This window comes from Myodes glareolus, chromosome 11 (genome assembly GCF_982192425.1).
Source record: "Myodes glareolus chromosome 11, mMyoGla1.1, whole genome shotgun sequence".
Classification (NCBI taxonomy): domain Eukaryota; kingdom Metazoa; phylum Chordata; class Mammalia; order Rodentia; family Cricetidae; genus Myodes; species Myodes glareolus.
In genome coordinates, this window is record NC_142036.1 from 42,392,348 (window position 1) to 42,409,701 (window position 17,354).

Below are 17,354 nucleotides of genomic sequence, written 5' to 3' on the forward strand. Positions count from 1 at the left end.
CAGCAAAGCTGACATTCTCCAGTGGAGAAAATAGTATCAAGATAGTTTTTAAAATATGTACCTCAGACCATCTCTTACCCTCATATACATGAAGTAACAATTATTTTAACTCATTTATTTTGTGACATAATTCACTAATTCACTACTACAAAGCTTAGATTGCATAGAATAAATTTCAGATATAGCTGTTGCTTAGTTATGTTACAGGGTGGTAAATAATGCATTTAGCAGTGAGCTCTATAATTATTGTATCAGACTTTGCCTTGCTTCACGGGATCCAAAATGCCTTTCATTGTAGAATGCTATTTCATTCCATTGCTTCTAAATGTCTCTCTTTCTCTGCCTTTGATTTTAGATTTGTTTCATTATATAACTAGTTCCTAGTATGTTGGGTTTTTATTCACTATTTGATATCTTTGTTTTAATATATGTTCTTATTTTAGCAGGTAAAAGAATCATATCTTTTTTTTAAAGAACATTAATATTCTCCAATCCATTATCTGTCTTTTATGCATTTTGCATGTCACCTTTTTTCATTAACATCTGGGATCTTTTATAAGAAAAAGAAAAAAAAATCTCATCTTTAACAAGAGCTTTTCTAGGAGCTGAATTAAATATTAACTGTCGTGTCCTGTCCCCTCCCTGCCCTGCACGAGAATGTTGAATCTTTAACTTTGGCTGCATCCTTTAAAGCTGAGCGTTACTCTAACAAAACTAGGTCCACCAAACTTGGCAGCAGAAATCATTTTAGTCTTGCTGTGACAGCTACCTGGAACACGCTGGTTATTTTTCCAGCTTTGTTTAGATCTTGTGGAGATATTTGTTGTGACTTTCAGAATTTAGAGGAAGTCATTTTAGTGTTTAAAAACACTGAATGAGTTCAAAAGCTAGAAGACTCAGATTTCAGCATCGCATCCTTGTCTTTTACTAGACATTTTTGCAACTACAAAAGTTGGTTATAAAAAGTAGAGGATAAAAGTACAGTTCAGCACTAGGAAGGGAATAGGAAGCTGGGTTGAGGGAGTTTGAACCTATCTACTTTGCATACATTCTTCAAATTTTCTTAATAATCAACTGTGTAAATGGAGCTTAAAACTGATGGTAGAGCTAGGTGTGGTAGTGAATCCCTTTACTCCCAGCAGATCTATCTTTGTGAGTTTCAGGCCAGCCTATATTGTAAGTGAGTACCAGACTATATAGTAAGACCCTGTTTCAACAAACCAAAACAACAAATTGATGGTAGGACCATAGATTGTTATGATTTCCTTATCCTGATAGTTAGTAATTGTATGATTATATCAGTGCAAGATTCTTTGCTTCAAAAAGAACAGTTAAATAAAACCCTGTTTCTTAAATTCTATTTGTGGCCCATGAGCATAATTTGATTTTTCCAATATTTTTTCTATGCCCCAGTATAAGCATTAGTCTTCAGTCCCTTATAATGATTTATTCTGAACTGGAATAGATCCCGCTATTTCTGTATGTTGTAGAATCGATGAGCATACACATACACATATATACACTTACACTAATGGATGTGAACCACCCATGACTAAGCTCCCTGAGTTAGAAAGGGTATGACAAGAACTGTTGAGGTATGCTCATGATTTAGCTTTATGTGTTTTGTTAAGGTTTGCAGTTCCAGAGCATCAAATTCAGAGCCTAACAGCATGGGAAGCATGCTGTTCCAACAAGGTGGTGGTTTGCTTTTAATCTGGAATCTCACTATAAAGGCCAGGCTAACCTGGAGCTTCTTTATAGGCTCCTGTTTTATTTTTCCTTTCCTTCTTTCTCCCCCCCCCCACCCCTGTCCCCTTTGGTTTTTGAGACAGGGTTTCTCTGTAGTTTTGTAGCCTGTCCTGGAACTAGTTCTTGTAGACCAGGCTAGCCTCGAACTCACAGAGATCCACCTGCACCTCTGCCTCCCAAGTACTGGGATTAAAAACGTGCGCCACCACTGCCCAGCTTTATTTTTTATTTCTTTAAGAGGCAGGCTGATGATGTCAAGGCTGACCCTGAATTTCTGGGCTCAGTCAGCCTTGCCTCAGCCTCCTAAAGAGCTACGATGATAGATAGGCACATGCCACCACATTTGACTATCATTGATTTTAAGTAGAAAAATGTATGTAGAACTAAGCTTCAGTTTGTTATTATTATGAATTTTAAATACAAAATCATGCCCACCTGGTATGTCCTAATCTTTTTATCTGCTGCCAAATTTGGATAATCTCTGTTGGAAAAATAGAGATTCCTAAATGAAGTAGTTGCCCTGCATGGATACAGGCTCTGAATTCCTCCCTTTCCAGAGATTCTTAGGTCATACCGTGTGTTGCCCTGCACTTAATGCACCTTTCCTTTTCCCTGTCACCCTCCCTCCTGGTATTGATAACTCTTTAAAACCCTCATCTCTCCCTTTCTCCCACTTTCCCTTCTATTTCTGTATGTGCTTAATTGATGTGAAACCCCGGGACATTTATTAGCCTATACAATAATAGCACTCGACTTGTCCCCCTGTTCCTCCAGGAAAGGAAGTTCTTCAAAGGCTTCTTTGGAAAAGTAAGTTTGATGCCATGATTATGCTTATTCTATAAGGAGTTACACCCCAGTATAGCACTGACATGCTAACAAAATAAAACCTTGATTTCTCTACAAACAGAAATAGATTTGACTGTATCTGAAAATTAAAGAATTAGTTGCTGTTTATGGTTTTACCCTTTTTTTTTCCTTGTAATACTAAATCTGATTTTTAGGGAAGCCCAATAAATGAATCAAGTAGGTTTCTTTTTTTTAATGATCTCTTCAGCACCTGCTATTAGATACTCTATTTGATCTTTCAAAACTGTTTTGTTAGTGTTTTAGCTATATTTTTAACAGGTAGCTTTTAGTTAGGGCCCAAGACTGACAGAAATAGAAAGAAATATTAAAATCAGGTAAAAAATGGAAGTACCCCAAATTTTACATGCAATACTATTACTTTTTAACAGATCTTAAGTTAAATTTCAGGAGTATACATGAAAGTACATTAAACTTACTTTGAAGATCCTACTGTGATCTTTGACCTTTGATCTAGGAAAAGCTGTCATATTAATAGTCTGCCAGGATCTGCTGCGTGGGTGCTGTACTCTCATACTTCTCTAGTGATCTTTGTTCACTGCTCAGATCTTCAGAAGGACCAGGGCAAGGAATGTACTTCAGCGGTAGAGTGCGCGCCCAGAATGCGCATGCATAAGGCCCAGGTGTTTGTCTCCAATACTAGAGCGAAATAAAAGAGTCTAGAAGGATGGCCCGTTGAAAGCAATTGCTGCTCTTATAGAGGACCCGAGTTCAGTTCCCAGTACCCACTTTGGGTAGCTCACAATCAGTCCACAGGCTGACCTAATCTAAACAAGTCCTCATTTAGATTCCTTTCCTGGGTGATTTCAGATTCTGCCAAATTGACAATACTAACTGTCACAATGTCAAATTTATATAAGATATTAAAAAGTTATGAATCACTTTAATCTTTAACATTGAATTATTATTATTCTTTATGCAGTGAGGAAGCTGAGGTTTCAGAGGTTAAGTAGCCTCCTTAAACCCAGGTCCAGTAAGTGATAGGAGCTTGGATTTGAACCTAGATAATCTGTCTCCCTAGTCTGTACTCTTAAACACCATTCTATACACCATCACTTTTGTTTTTCTATTTTTCTTTTGTGATGTTGGAGGTTGCACATGCCAGGCCAGTGTTCTACTATGAACTACATCCACAGCCCTTTTTTACTTAATCTTTTGAGACATGATCTTATTAATTTGCTGGCCTTGAATTTAGTGATATTTCTACCTCAGCCTCCTAAATATCTGGGCTTACAAACCTGTGCTACCAGGCTTCCATTTTCCTGTGTGTTGGGGGGAGGAAGGTAGAGAACTATTATTTTGGGATTTTGAGACAAGGTCTCATGCATCCTAGGATGGCCTAGACCTTGCTTTCTACCCGAGTATCACCTGAACCTCTCATTCTCTTGGCTCTGCCTCTGGAAGTGCTGGGGTTGCAGGAGTGTACCACTGAGCCTAGTGTTGCAAAAACCAGGATGTAATCCAGGTTAGGCAAGCACTCAATCAACTGAGCTACATCCCTAATTGGTACTCACCTTTAATCCCAGGAGGCAGAGGCAGGTGGATCTCTGTGAGTTCAAAGCCAGCCTGGTCTACAAGAGCAAGTTCCAGGACAGCCAGGGCTACACAGAGAAACCCTGTATGGGGGGGGGGGGGGAGTCTTGGTCACTGACTTTTTCTAGATTTAAGGGGATAAATTATTAATTTTCAGAAGCCAATCCTCACATGCACACTGCATATTCATAGCATCTCAGTGGTTCTCAAGTCAGCACCTTATGGAATGTGCAGTCTGTCCCTAGTCAGTGATGAGTAAGATGTCTTGATTTTCATGCACAATTACTCTCTTGTTTTAGATAATTTTTCTACTTCTTTTTTTCTCCTTAAACTTTCAGAATTTCCCAGTGCTTGGGAGGCAGAGGCAGGTGGATCTCTGTGAGTTTGAGGCCACTCTGGTATATATACTGAATTCCAAGACAGCCAGAGCTACATAGTAAGACCCTGTCTCAAAAAAACAAACAACAACAAAACCCTTTCAGAATTTGTTTATTTAATTTTATGTACATTACCGTTTTGTCTCCATGTATGTCTGTGTGAGAGTATAAATCACTTGGAGCTGTATTATAGACAGTTATGAGCTGTCATTTAGGTACTGGGAATTGAACCCGGGTCCTCTGGGAGAGCAGCCAGTGCTCTTAACTAATGAGCCATCTCGCCAGCCCTCAGAATGTCTTACTCTGTTCTTTTTTTCCTCCTTGCTCCTACTGGGCAGATAAACCTGATCCAGGACTGAAGCTTGTACCAATCGGTAGAGCACTTGCCTGGCTTCCGGCTTAGTGTCACGTCCACTTGCCCGCCTGTCGTCTGTGCCCATATGTGCTCATTCCTTCCCTTTTGCTTTGTTTTGGTTTTGAAACAGGACTTCTCTAGATAGGAAAAGCTGGCCTCTCTCATAATCATCTTGCCTCTGCCTCCTGGGTGCTGGGATTGACAAGCATGCCCAACTTCCTTTAGGTTCTTACTGTTTCAGCTCTTACTCCAATCCCCTATTTCCTTAATAGTTTTCTTTCTTCAGTGGATTGTCCTAAAAATAAAACACATTTTTAGAAAAGCTTCTTGGTGTCTTCATTTCTGCCATCCTATCTTTTGTTGATCCCGTTTAATAACCACCACTGCTTTGGCCTCTGGCTTTCCACTAAAGCTGCTCCTTTCAAGTCTTTGTATTATTGCAGCGAGGCTGTCACCCTGATCCTAGACTGTTATCAGCACTCGACGGTCTGGCTCTCCTTGAAACATTGTTCATCTGGAGTATAGAGAACAATATATTCCTAGCTTTCCTTATACCTCTGTCTAAATACTTCTTAGTTGTGGATATTTCTGTACCTGCAACTCTACCTAGATGATGTCACCCAATGCTGTGTTACGCCAGGCATTGTGAACTTTGTACTGATACTTCTATCATATAAATTGTATAGCATAGTATCAAAGACAGATTCTGGAGCCTTTGCTATTTATTTAATTCTGCCCTGGACATTTAGAAGCTTTGTGGTTAATGCCTACCTCAGAAGAGTGTCTTGACCAAAGAATCATGAGGACCTTGTAGGTTATTGTAGAGATAGTCCTGTTCTTGTTCCTCTCATCTCATCCTACCCTCTTTATTAATTCCTTAAAAGGCACCAGGAATGCTCCTGTGTCGGGGCCTTTGTATTTACTATAGCTTATTATAATATGGAACACATACCATCCAGACACACATATGCTTGACCCACTTCCCCATTTCTTTCTTTGCTCAAAAGTCTCATCTGAATGAGGCATTCATTTCCACCTGTCTTAAAACCCCGCCCCACTGTCTGTACACATGCTGCCTGTTTGTCCCGCTTGTCGTTCCCTACACCTTACTTGTGTGTGTCCCTGTCACTGTAACATAGGCTGTCTGAGGACACGGATCTTCAGAGGACTGTGTGCTGTTTAGTTTCTACTCTACAATATTTGAGTTTAGTGGATGGATAGATGAAATACAGATTCTCAAGTTCATTCTGTAATGCAAGAATTACTCAGCATTAATGAAATACCACCAAACTGTTCAACAGTAACAAATGCTGCTAGAACAGAATGGAAATTTAAGTGTAAGAAAGAATAATGAAGGTTTTCTGAACACCTAGACTGAGAGTTTGGACTAATTAAGTTGGGAAAGAATGGGAAAATTTAATGAAGCAACCATTACACATAGAGCCAACCTCAAATCTGAGGGGAAGTTGTGTTTCCATCCCTTTATTGCTTTGGAGAATATGCATTTATTTGTTCAGCATGTCATTCTTCTCCAAAATTCAAATACCGAGTTATGGACACAGTCCTTTTTCCTCAAATTTTAAATAAAATTTAAAACAACACCTGAATCCAAGATCCTGTGGGAGAAAAGTTCCCTCCCTCCCTTCCTTCTTTCCTTTCTTATTTATTTATTTTTATTTAGTTTAGTTTTGTAGACATAGTTTCTTTGTGTAGCTTTGGAGCCTGTCCTAGAACTCACTTTGTAGATCAGGCTGGCCTCAAACTCACAGAGATCCCCCTGCCTCTGCCTCCTGAGTGCTGGGATCAAAGGCGTGCACCACCACCGCCCTGCCCTTTTTTATTTTTCAAGGCATACTGCACCATGATTACCTGGCTAATGTGTCATTATTACTCTGGTGACTGAGTTCTCTGTGAGTGTGCGTGCTGCTTCTGGGACTGTCATAGCTGTGCCACATGGCCTGCCTGCATGACACCTCCTTACTGTGACTTCTGGGAGAATGCCTGTTTAGTCTTTTCATTCTTAGCTGTCATATGCTACCCAAACCGTCTTGTCTCTGCTCTCAGTTCTTTTTATGGTAGTGTGTATTCTTACCTCATTAGTGATGCTGGGAATCATAGACAGAACCTAAGATGTGAGTCAATCTAAAATATTGGATAGGGTATAAATATGGGGGTGCAGAATAATGAATCTTTCAAAAGAAATGACTATATTCTAGAAAAATCTTCAGAGCATAGCCCACTCTATTTGTCTTTGAAAAGCAGGTTTTATTGGAAGAAGACCATGCCCACTTGTTCACATGTTATCTGTGACTTCTTTTGTGCTACAATGACAGTTGACAGGTCGCCGTGCAGATTATATGACTGGCAGTGCCCAAAGTATTTGCTAGTTGACCCTTTCCAGAGAAAATGCTAATCTCTGATTTAAACACTCGTTCCTATAAATGTATCTCATTTCTTCCAGCTTAGCTTAGCATCTGTATGTGAAAAAGAAGCAATGTAAGGCTCCTCTAATCTATGAAGACTGTCTCCAGCCTGATTGTTTATTGGTTTTCAATTTATTTTAAAAAGTGATTTCTGCTTAATCACTCTGAAGGGATAGGAATTTAGCTCAGTTGACATAGTGCTTGACTATCATGCACAAGGTTCAGTCCCAACATACCATTCACCAGGCATACGTAGTGGCACGCTCCTGTGATCCCAGGAGGTTAAGACAGGAGAATCACAAGTTCAAGGCCAGTTGCTACATAGAGAGTTCAAGGGTAGCAAGACCCTGTCTCCAAAGTAGACCAACACAAATTTAAAACTGTGTGGTTCTCTTATTTGTAGTAGCTTTCCTGTACAGGCTTTAGTCATCTATCTGTCCTCGCCTCACTGCCAGAACCTGGTTACTAGACGTGTGGGTTTAGAGTAACAAAGAGTTCGGGGCCAGCCTAGACTATCTAGAAAAACCTTGTCTCAAAATTAAGAGAGAGAGAAAGAAATTAAAATTTAAAAGATTTACTCATAATAAAAGAAATTTAAAGTGGATACTAATTTTTTAATCCCAGGGTGGGTATTTAGAAAGTGGCACCTTGAAGCTTTCCACTAGTCACAGTCAGCTTGATCCTTCTGTCCAGATGTCACTAAATTCTAAGTTACTGAAATTCTGTCTATGTTAGGTCCATTTTCTTTCTTTGAAAAATAGTAATCTTAGTGTGAAACTCTTCTTGACATCAGCATTAGCCAGTAGGACCTTCACCTGTAACCTTGACGTGATGACCAAACCAGAATGTTGTAACAACAGTAATAACCTCATCCGTAATTTCTCACACACATCATCACCACCACAGTTTTATTAGTGTCTAAGGTATGCACCTTTTGGAGAGGGTATTTCCACCACAAGTAAGTCCTACATTTCATGTTTCTTGTGAATTAGCTTTTTTTTTTAATCAATACATTTTGTTCTTGCCAACTTCATACATGTGTATAATGCATTCTGGTTACTCTTTCCCCAGCCTCCCTTTCCTCCCATTGCTGCCAGCCTCCATCCCCACTTCTTCCTTACAGATCTCTTTCCCATGATCACAGCTCTGTCTTGTTTTGTGTCCCATCAGGGCCATTTCTGTGACCATGGGTTTGGCACTATCCATTGGATCCTGATGGGTTCACTACTAGGCACACAGTTGTATACTATGCCTTTCCCAGAGTCTATTAGATTATATGCAATACAATCCATTATTATAATATAAAATGTTTTATGAAGGCATAAATGAAAAAGTAAATGTTTCTATAACCATAAAATTGAGCCAAGAATAAATTTCAGAACATTTCTGAATATTGTAAAGAATCTAACAAAGAGACCAATTCTAAAATGACTTATTTTTCCCAATCCTTCAGTTGGCTAGCCTTAACCTACCTGTTGCTGCAAATGCTGCAGACTGCAGTTTATATAGCAGTGTAATGTGATGTGATGAGTGATAAATCTGCACATGAACATACTAAGGACTTTCTGTACCATTTAGCAGCCTTGCATGTCATTGGATAGCTGCCTTCTCTATTCCCCACAGCAAATCTCTAGCAAATTCTTTGAACATAAAAAGGGAAGAATTAATGTCCTTCACTTAGCAAAGCTGAAAGCACAACTTTAAAAAAAATTAGCAGTATCATGTAGCATGGATAATAAAAACCCAGAGACCTCAAGGTCAGAAAAGCAAAGCAGCCAGCCACTGACTCTTGCCTCTGCCTCAGACCCAAAATGGGTGATCCTGCCTCCAGGAATCCTCAGCTTGAGACTGAGAGTGAGACTTGTCTCCTCCCATCTTACAGTCCTCTCTAGGATGCAGTAATATAATGTTAAATGGCTACTATATTCCCTTTTTACCTTTATAAAATTCTAGTTACTGTGTATAATCTCTAATCCTTTTAACACATACACAGTTTTACATATGAAGAAGCAGAAGTTCTGTCTCTTGCTTAGCTTGTAAATAATAGCACTGAATTCAGGCTGGTTTATGTTTCTAGAGTAACTTGCAAATGCATGCAAGTTTTTCACAGTCTTCTAGATGTTCTTTGGTCCTCGCCTGCCTCTTTGCCCTGTATGTAACTCTCCTTTTTATGGAAATGCTTTTTTAACATAGTCTTGCTGTATATGCCTCCAGCATTAACCTCTTAGTGCTGAGATTACAAGCATGCAGCACCATCTAACCTTAGAGTAAAGCCTGTTGTTTGTTTGAGACAGAGATGCTGACCAGGCTGACTTTGAACTCATGGAGATTTGCCTGCCTCTGCCTCTCAAGTGCTGGGATCAAAGAGTGCACCACCACACTCAGCTAATTAAGCGTTTTAAAGAGTGTGTTTGGGATCCATGGGCTCTTTTTACCTTTTATGTAGTTCTCAGCTCATCTATCAGTCAGGTCCTCCAGGGAAGCCCACTTGATAGGTGAACGTGGGTGCATATGTACTTTTGGACACATGTGAGGTAGATTATTTTAGGAGCTGGCTCATGAGTTTATGCATGTGGCATGTCTGAAGTTTGAGGATAGCAGGCTGGAAACTCAAACAAGATTCCTGTGTTACAGGCTCAAGGTAGACATTTTCTTTTTCAACTGGTTGAACAAGACTTACCCAAATGTTAAAAGATAATCTCCTTTACCTAAAGTCAGTCACTGCTTGTTTGTTCGTTTGTATGTATGTTTGTTGTGTGCCTGCCTACATGCTGTGCCCTCTGAGGCCAGAAAAGGGTGTTGTGTCCTGGGTCTGCTGAAACTGGAGTTACAGGTGGCTGTGCGCCACTTGACCTGAGGGGCGGGATCTGAATTTCAGTTCTGAAAAATCAAAATGCTCTTAACCACTTAAGCCATCTCTCTTGCCCTTGTTTGTTCTTTTAAGATAAAGTCTTCGGCCAGGCCTGTTGGTGCATGCTTTTAATCCCAGCACTCAGAGACACAGTCAGGTGGATCTCTGAATTTGAGGCCAGCCTGGTCTTCAGAGTGAGTTCCAGGGGCTGTTGCGTAAATCCTGTCTCAAGAAAGATTTAAAAAAAAAAAAAAGATAGACATTTCTTGTATACCATCTGGCCTGGAATTCACCGTGGTATCCATCTGGCTCAAGCACATGATGATCTCTCCTTAGCCTCCTGAGTGCTGGGATTGCAGGCATTCCAAGCCACAGCAACTTTTAGATTAGTGTTTGATCAAGCAACCAGGTGGCTACAGCCTAGCCATATTAACACATAAATGTGCTGTCAATGACTCTGTTACTCTGCTGTGTCTTTATTACACAGTCTGGTGGGCTCTTCTTCTTTTTTCTTTTTGACCTTTTTGAGACAGGGTTTCTTTGTAGCTTTGGAACCTGGCCTAGAGCTAGCTCTTGTAGACCAGAGCTGGCCTTGAACTCTCGAACTCACAGAGATCCGCCTGCCTCCCGAGTGCTGGGATTAAAGGTGTGCACCACCACCACCCGGCTCCCAGTAAGCTCTTCTAAGATCTATCTCCATTTACTTGATGGTTTTATCTCTTCTGACACAGCTGTCCATTACTTTTGAGCCCTGCTCCTTCAGGTTTAATGATAGTCCTCACGCATTATTCTGTCCCATTGGCTGTATTCCTTTTCTGACATTTCAAGTAATTGCTTATCTCCTCCCAGCTCTTTAATTGTTGATGGGTCTCTGGTGTCTACCCTTTCTATTGTCTCCCAGGTTAGAATTCTATCTTAAGAATTTCCTCACCCAGGCAGTGATTGCTCATGCCTTTAATCCCAGCACTCAGGAGGCAGAGGCTGGAAGAGCTCTGTGAGTTTGAGGCCAACTGGTGTACAAGAGCTAGTTCTAGGACAGCTAGGGCTGTGATACAGAGAAACTCTATCTCGAAAAACAACAACCACAAAAAGGATTATCTCTTGGGACTGGAGAGATGACTCAGTGGTTAAGAGGACTGGCTGCTCTTCCAGAGGTCCTGAGTTAAATTCCCAGCAATCACATGGTGGCTCACAGTCATCTATAATGAGATCTGGTGCCCTCTTCTGGCATGCAGACAGACTACTCTATTCATAGTAAATAAATCTTTTAATTATCTCTTGGTGCTGGAGAGAGAACTCAGCAGTTAAGAGCAGTGGCTGTGTTTGCAGACATCCTGAGTTTAATTTTCAACACCCACATTGCAGCTCACTTCCATCTGTAACTGTTGTGCCATGGGATCTAGTGCCCTCTCCTGGTGTACAGATGCACACACAGATAAAACACTCATGTACATAAAATAATTACTTTTGTAGACAGAAGTTTCTGTCCCACCTGGTCCCACAGCCATTCAGTCCCAAAGAATACACAGAGGCATGTTTTAAGTATAAACTATTTGGCCTTTTAACTCAGGTTTATTATTAACTAGCTCTTGTAATTTAAATTAACCCATAATTCTTGTCTACATTTAGCCATGTGACTTGGTGCCTTTTCTCAGTGCAGCATTCTCATCTTGTTTCCTCCGTGTCTGGTTGGTGACTGACTCTCTCTGCCTTTCCTCTTCCAAGAATCCTCCTAGTCTAGTTGTCCCCTACCTGGCTGCTGGTCCATCAGCATTGAGCATTATCCCACAGCAAACCTTTTTGGGGGGTTTTGTTTTGTTTTGTTTTTTGTGTTTGTTTGTTTGTTTGTTTGTTTGTTTTGGTTTTCGAGGCAGGGTTTCTCTGTAGCTTTTGGGCTTGTCCTGGAGCCAGTTCTTATAGACCAGACTGGCCTCAAAGTCACACTTTGATTAAAGGCATGCATTACTACCACCAAGCTAGCAAACTTATTTTAAGAAATTATCTTTTGCCAAGTGTGGTAGCATACTCTTAATCCAAGCACTTGGGAGGCAGAGACAGGAGGATCTCTGTCAGGGACAGCTAGGACTGTGTAGAGAAACATTACCCCCCCCAAAAAAAAAAACAATTCTCTTTTTAGCCTCGGTCCTGTATATTCAGTTGTCTGCTGATCCCCACCTAGCTAGATGCTTGACAGACACCTCGGACTTCCTAAAATCTCCTCTAAAATGGATTTCGCATCTTTTATCATCTTAGCCAGAGTTACCTTTCACTCTTACACAAGACAGGAACTCATCCTCTCCCCTATACTCTGTAAAACCCCCCTTTCTATCTTAGCCAAGATAACTCAACCCTGATTTCCCCCCCACACCTGGAATCTTGTTTGTTGATCTCTTTCTGACCTCATGTACATTGCTGCAAAGTCTTGTTTCAAAATGCAAATTTTGGGACTGGAGAGATGACTCAGCAGTTAAGAGCTTTTGCTGTTCTTCCAGAGGAACCAAGTTTACTGCTCAGTAGCCACAAAAGGCAGCTCATACCTACTTATAACTGCAGCTCCAGGATATAACACCACCTTCTGACATCCACAGATATTGCACTCACAGGCACAGACACAGGCATAATTAAACATAAGAATACATTTTTAGAAAATGCAAACCTGACACCAGTGAGATGGCATGGTGTGTGAAGGCCCTTGCCACCAAGCCTGGTGACCCGAGTTCCCTCTCCAGGACCACATCAGAAAAGGGAAGAACTGACTACTGCAGGTTGTCCTCTGACTGTGCACACATGCATACACAGTCAGGTTGACACCTAAGAATAGAAATGGAAATCAACTTCATTGTGTTTAATTTTTTTAGTAGCTTTCATTGCCCACAGAATTAAGATCCAGTTCCCTAGAAGGCATACAGGTCTTGTGTGATGCGGCCTTCCTTCCTGATTGTCTACCATTGCTTCTTGCCTAGCCTACTTTCAACCTATACTAAAATATTTTCAGAGTGCCAGACTTTTGTACCATTTGCCTTGATGTCTTGGACTACTGTCTTTTTTGTTTTGTTTTTTTGTTTTTGTTTTTCAAGACAGGGTTTCTCTGTGCCACTTTGTTTCCTTTCCTGGCACTAGCTCTTGTAGACCAGGTTGGCCTCGAACTCACAGAGATCCTCCTGCCTCTGCCTCCCAAGTGCTGGGATTAAAGGAGTGTGCCACCACCTCCCGACTTGGACTACTATCTTCTGCCTGGCTTGTCCATATCATTTCTCTGCTTCCCTAGCCTTATTTTAGGGCATCGAGAAAAATTTTCTCAGGACTCAGTTCTATCTTCTTGGTATAGCCTTCACTAGTCCCACAAATAAATTTGACTGGCTTTTTCTGATCATTGTACCTTGTTTTCCACTCATCTCTAGCACTTACTATTTTATTGTTTTCTTGGAGTACCACTTTTCAGAAGTCTGTGAGGTCTTCCTGTATGTATGGTGGCTAAAACATCGCAGACATTCATCTGGCATGTGGTGGTGGCAGTGGAGAGGACGAGCCTGGAGGGGTCCTAGCAGCGTGTTTAGCTAAGAGCATGCTTCCACAGCCAGGTTCCTGGGCTCGGGGCCTTGGAAGGAGAGTGCCAGTTCTCTTATTCCTTGTCCCTTCTAGAAGCTGCTGCTCCAAATTTGACACCAGATACCCTTTAGTCATTACTTCTGTTCCAGTCTGATACCCACCCTCAGCCTTTTTTTTAATTTGCTTATATCCATAGACAAGTTAAGAAAGGATCTTAAGTACTATTTCATTGTCTCACAGAGGAATAAATTACTAACTTGGTCTCAGTGGTTCTTATTTGGGTAACAACCCAACAGAGAGGTCTTTTCCAGCCAGCTAAAAGAAAGAGAACAAAACAAAAAAACTGGATGGGCGGGTGGCGGGGTGGCCGATAGTGGCACTTGCCTTTAATCCCAGCATTTGGGAAGCAGAGGCAGAAGCAGGCAAATCTCTGAGTTTGAGGCCAGCTTGGTCTACAGAGTGAGTTCCAGGACAACCAGGGCTACACAGAGAAACCCTGTCTCAAAAAACCAACCAAACAGACAACAGCACCAAATAACCCTTATCTTCTCCATAATTTTTAAAACTTGCTTTGCCTTTAGAATATTTTCATGCATTTAATGTCAAATTAAAACTAAATTAAATCAGGGCTGGAGTGATGGCTCAGCAGTTAAGAGCAGTGACTGCTCTTCCAGAGGTCCTGAGTTCAGTTCCCAGCACCCACGTGGCTGTTCACAGCCATCTGTAGCTGTAGTCCCATGGGTCTGATGCCCTCTTCCGCTGTGCAAATATACATGCAATCAAAACATACATATACATAAATAAATATTTTAAAAACCCAAACTGAAGGGGTGTTACTCTTGAGGGGATAAATAATGGCTTTTAAAGATTGTCCATAGAGTAATGAAGGTTTCTTGTCATTTTTAACATGAAAATTTCAGGTGACCAAGGGTCACACAGGTTATCAGAATAGTAAACGGTCAGCATAATGATTCTGATTTATCTATTGCTCTCCACACTAAACCTGTAGACATTTTTGTGGTGTAACTCCTTATGTATTTAATATTTATCTGAGTCTTAGTTTCTCAATTATTTATTTTAAATGGGTGAGAAATCTAGTTGTAAATCCTCTGCCCTTTGTGGAATGTGTTATCTTGGTTTAGTTCTGTCTGTCCCTTTCCCTTACTTAGTTTGTTTTATGACTCTGTGTTATGTTTCTGAAGTAATCGCTTTGGCTTGTTTTTTCCTGAACGTTTCTGCAGTTTGGTTGAGTATCTGGCTTTGGGCATCCTTCCTGCGCTTGGACTTCCTCTCCCCTTGTGACTCTTGGAAGACAGAAATCAGTATTTTCTCTGGAAGACGAATTTTGTTTTCCTTTTAACATTATTTGTGTATGTCCCCCCCCCCCCCTTATCTTTTCAAAGACGGGAAAGAAAGCAGTGAAGGCCGTTCTATGGGTATCGGCGGACGGACTCAGGGTTGTGGATGAAAAAACCAAGGTAAAGGTTTTGTGAGTTCAAATGTTACTGCTCTTGTGATTTTTTTTAATCTCTAGTGATAAAATGGCATTAAGTTGTTGTAGTAGCCCTGTAATATCCCACCACGTGTCCAGAGTACAGTCTTTTGAGAGACTATTTCCATGTCCAGGAAACTAATTTAGTAACTCATTTACTTTATGAAAAAAAAGAACTCACAACATTTTGTTCTACATGATATAGCATATTTCACGTACCAAGCATTAAAGTTTAATGCTTAGATATTGTTAAGATAATCTCATGATGAGCCTCTTGGCCTACACAAATAATTCAAATTAGACCAAATCGATGCCCCGATGCCCATGTTTAATTCAGCACTCCCAGGTGGCATGGAAGCATGGCAAGGGGAAGCAGGGGGAGGGGGGACCACGCGAAACCCAGAGACCATGTGTTCTTTGTCTCAGTGGCAGCCCAAATAGCCTGTGAGAGTGATCCTGACCCTTCCTGGGGAGGGGTCAACACTTGGCTTACTTTTCTGGAGATGGAGTTCAGACCAAGGCAACTCCCAGCAGGGAGGAGCTTGAAATAGAGCTTTCTGCTCCATTGGCACCCAAGGAAGTATGCCAGGGGCTGGGGTGACACTTTCAATCAATCAGATATGAGTTCTAGCTTTGTTCTATGTTTACTTTTTTTAGATCCATAAGTATATAGGTGATGTATCTTTTACTGTAATTTTTTAGGTGACAGGCCACATCTTAAATTTGCCCTTTTTCCTTAATAAAACATATTATAGGAAGTGATAAATGAATTAGCCAACTCAAGGCTCAACTGAAGTGAAATTTTAAGCATTAGAGATGAGAATTTATTTAGGATTCAAACAGTATTCTAGGTATCATTTTGTATTTAATAGAAAGTGACTCTAAATGCTTAAGTTATGTAAGGACACTTAATCATTACTTAATTTTCTTGAGACCTAATGTCTGGAAACATTTTGAACCAGAACTTAATTTGGAAGTAGATAAAGTTGGGCAAACAAAGAACAGGTTTGATAAACAATTTATCCAGTTTTTTTGTTGTTGTTGTTGTTATGTTTTTCAAGACAGAGTTTCTCTGTGTAAGAGCCCTGACTGTCCTGGAACTCTCTCTATATACCAGGCTGGCCTCAAATTCACAGAGATCTGCCTGCCTCTGCCTCCTGAGTCCTGGGTTTAAAGGCATGCACAACCACCGGCAATGTCTGATCATTTTTATGTGACTTAATACAGCTGCATTTCAGACCTTTGCCCTTCTTTTTTTTAAGTTCAAAATATTAATAGGCTTAAATTTTAACACATTTTTTAAAACAATGATTATAAGTATCCTTTAAAACTTGTATCATTTTAATTCATGTTTTGGATGACATGTTTTGACTTGGCTGCCTTTGATCTAACAGTCCCTTTGCCTTGGCCTCCCAAATCTGTCATACTTCTGTGTGTTTTTCACTATTGTTGGAAATTTATACTGCCCCTTAGTGGTTACTCATACCACATGCATTTATGAATTTTGTTCTTTCCACATTGACTGATGATAGTAGCTAGTGGGTAGGTTGGGTCTGTAGAGACAGGGTCTCTCTGTGTATCCCATAGAGAACCCTAGCCCAGTCTCCTCTGGAATTTACTATGCACCAACCTAGTTTGGCCTTGAATTTGCATCAGTTCTCTTGCCCTAGCCTCCTAAGTGCTGGGATTGTAGGCCTGAGCCACCATGCATACTGTAATTGGTGGCTTGTCACCATTGGATCCATTTTCCCTCCTCTATATTTTACCAGTTGTCAGAATTGGAATTAGTGCTTGTGACAAGGCCAGGCCATGATCTGCACAAATTAATGCAAATACAGAAGTTCGAACTTCAGGTCCCTAACCTTTCTTTGAACAAGATACTACGTAGTGGCGACACATGAATTTCTAGCATACAAAGAAACAGCAAATATGACTCATTCATACAGAGAGAGCAGAGACCCCACCCCAAAATAATCTGGGAGTTAGAAGCAGCAGACAAAACTTGAAAAGCAGGCATTGCAACTGCAGTGAGGGATGTGAAAGAAAAGATGCTACTATTGAATAAACAACAAAAAAAATCTCAGAAATTATGAAAAAGAAGCAAAAATCCTAGGGCTGGAAGAGAAAATTATACATTTAAAAAATATAGTACTTGAAGTGA

At 40.5% G+C, this 17,354-nt stretch overlaps 1 protein-coding gene across 13 annotated transcripts in view; it reads left to right on the plus strand.

The window, feature by feature from the left end:
* Numb (NUMB endocytic adaptor protein) overlaps positions 1 to 17,354 on the plus strand; it is a 128,212-nt gene that overhangs the window by 100,136 nt on the left and 10,722 nt on the right. For 8 of the 13 annotated variants that reach the window (XM_087911678.1, XM_087911677.1, XM_085697400.2 and 5 more), the window contains 2 exons: positions 2,521 to 2,556; positions 15,105 to 15,179. In XM_087911678.1, the coding sequence (XP_087767804.1) occupies positions 2,521 to 2,556; positions 15,105 to 15,179 (111 nt within the window). The remainder of the gene's footprint in view (positions 1 to 2,520; positions 2,557 to 15,104; positions 15,180 to 17,354) is intronic. The other 5 variants (XM_085697397.2, XM_085697401.2, XM_087911680.1 and 2 more) reach the window with 2 other exon arrangements.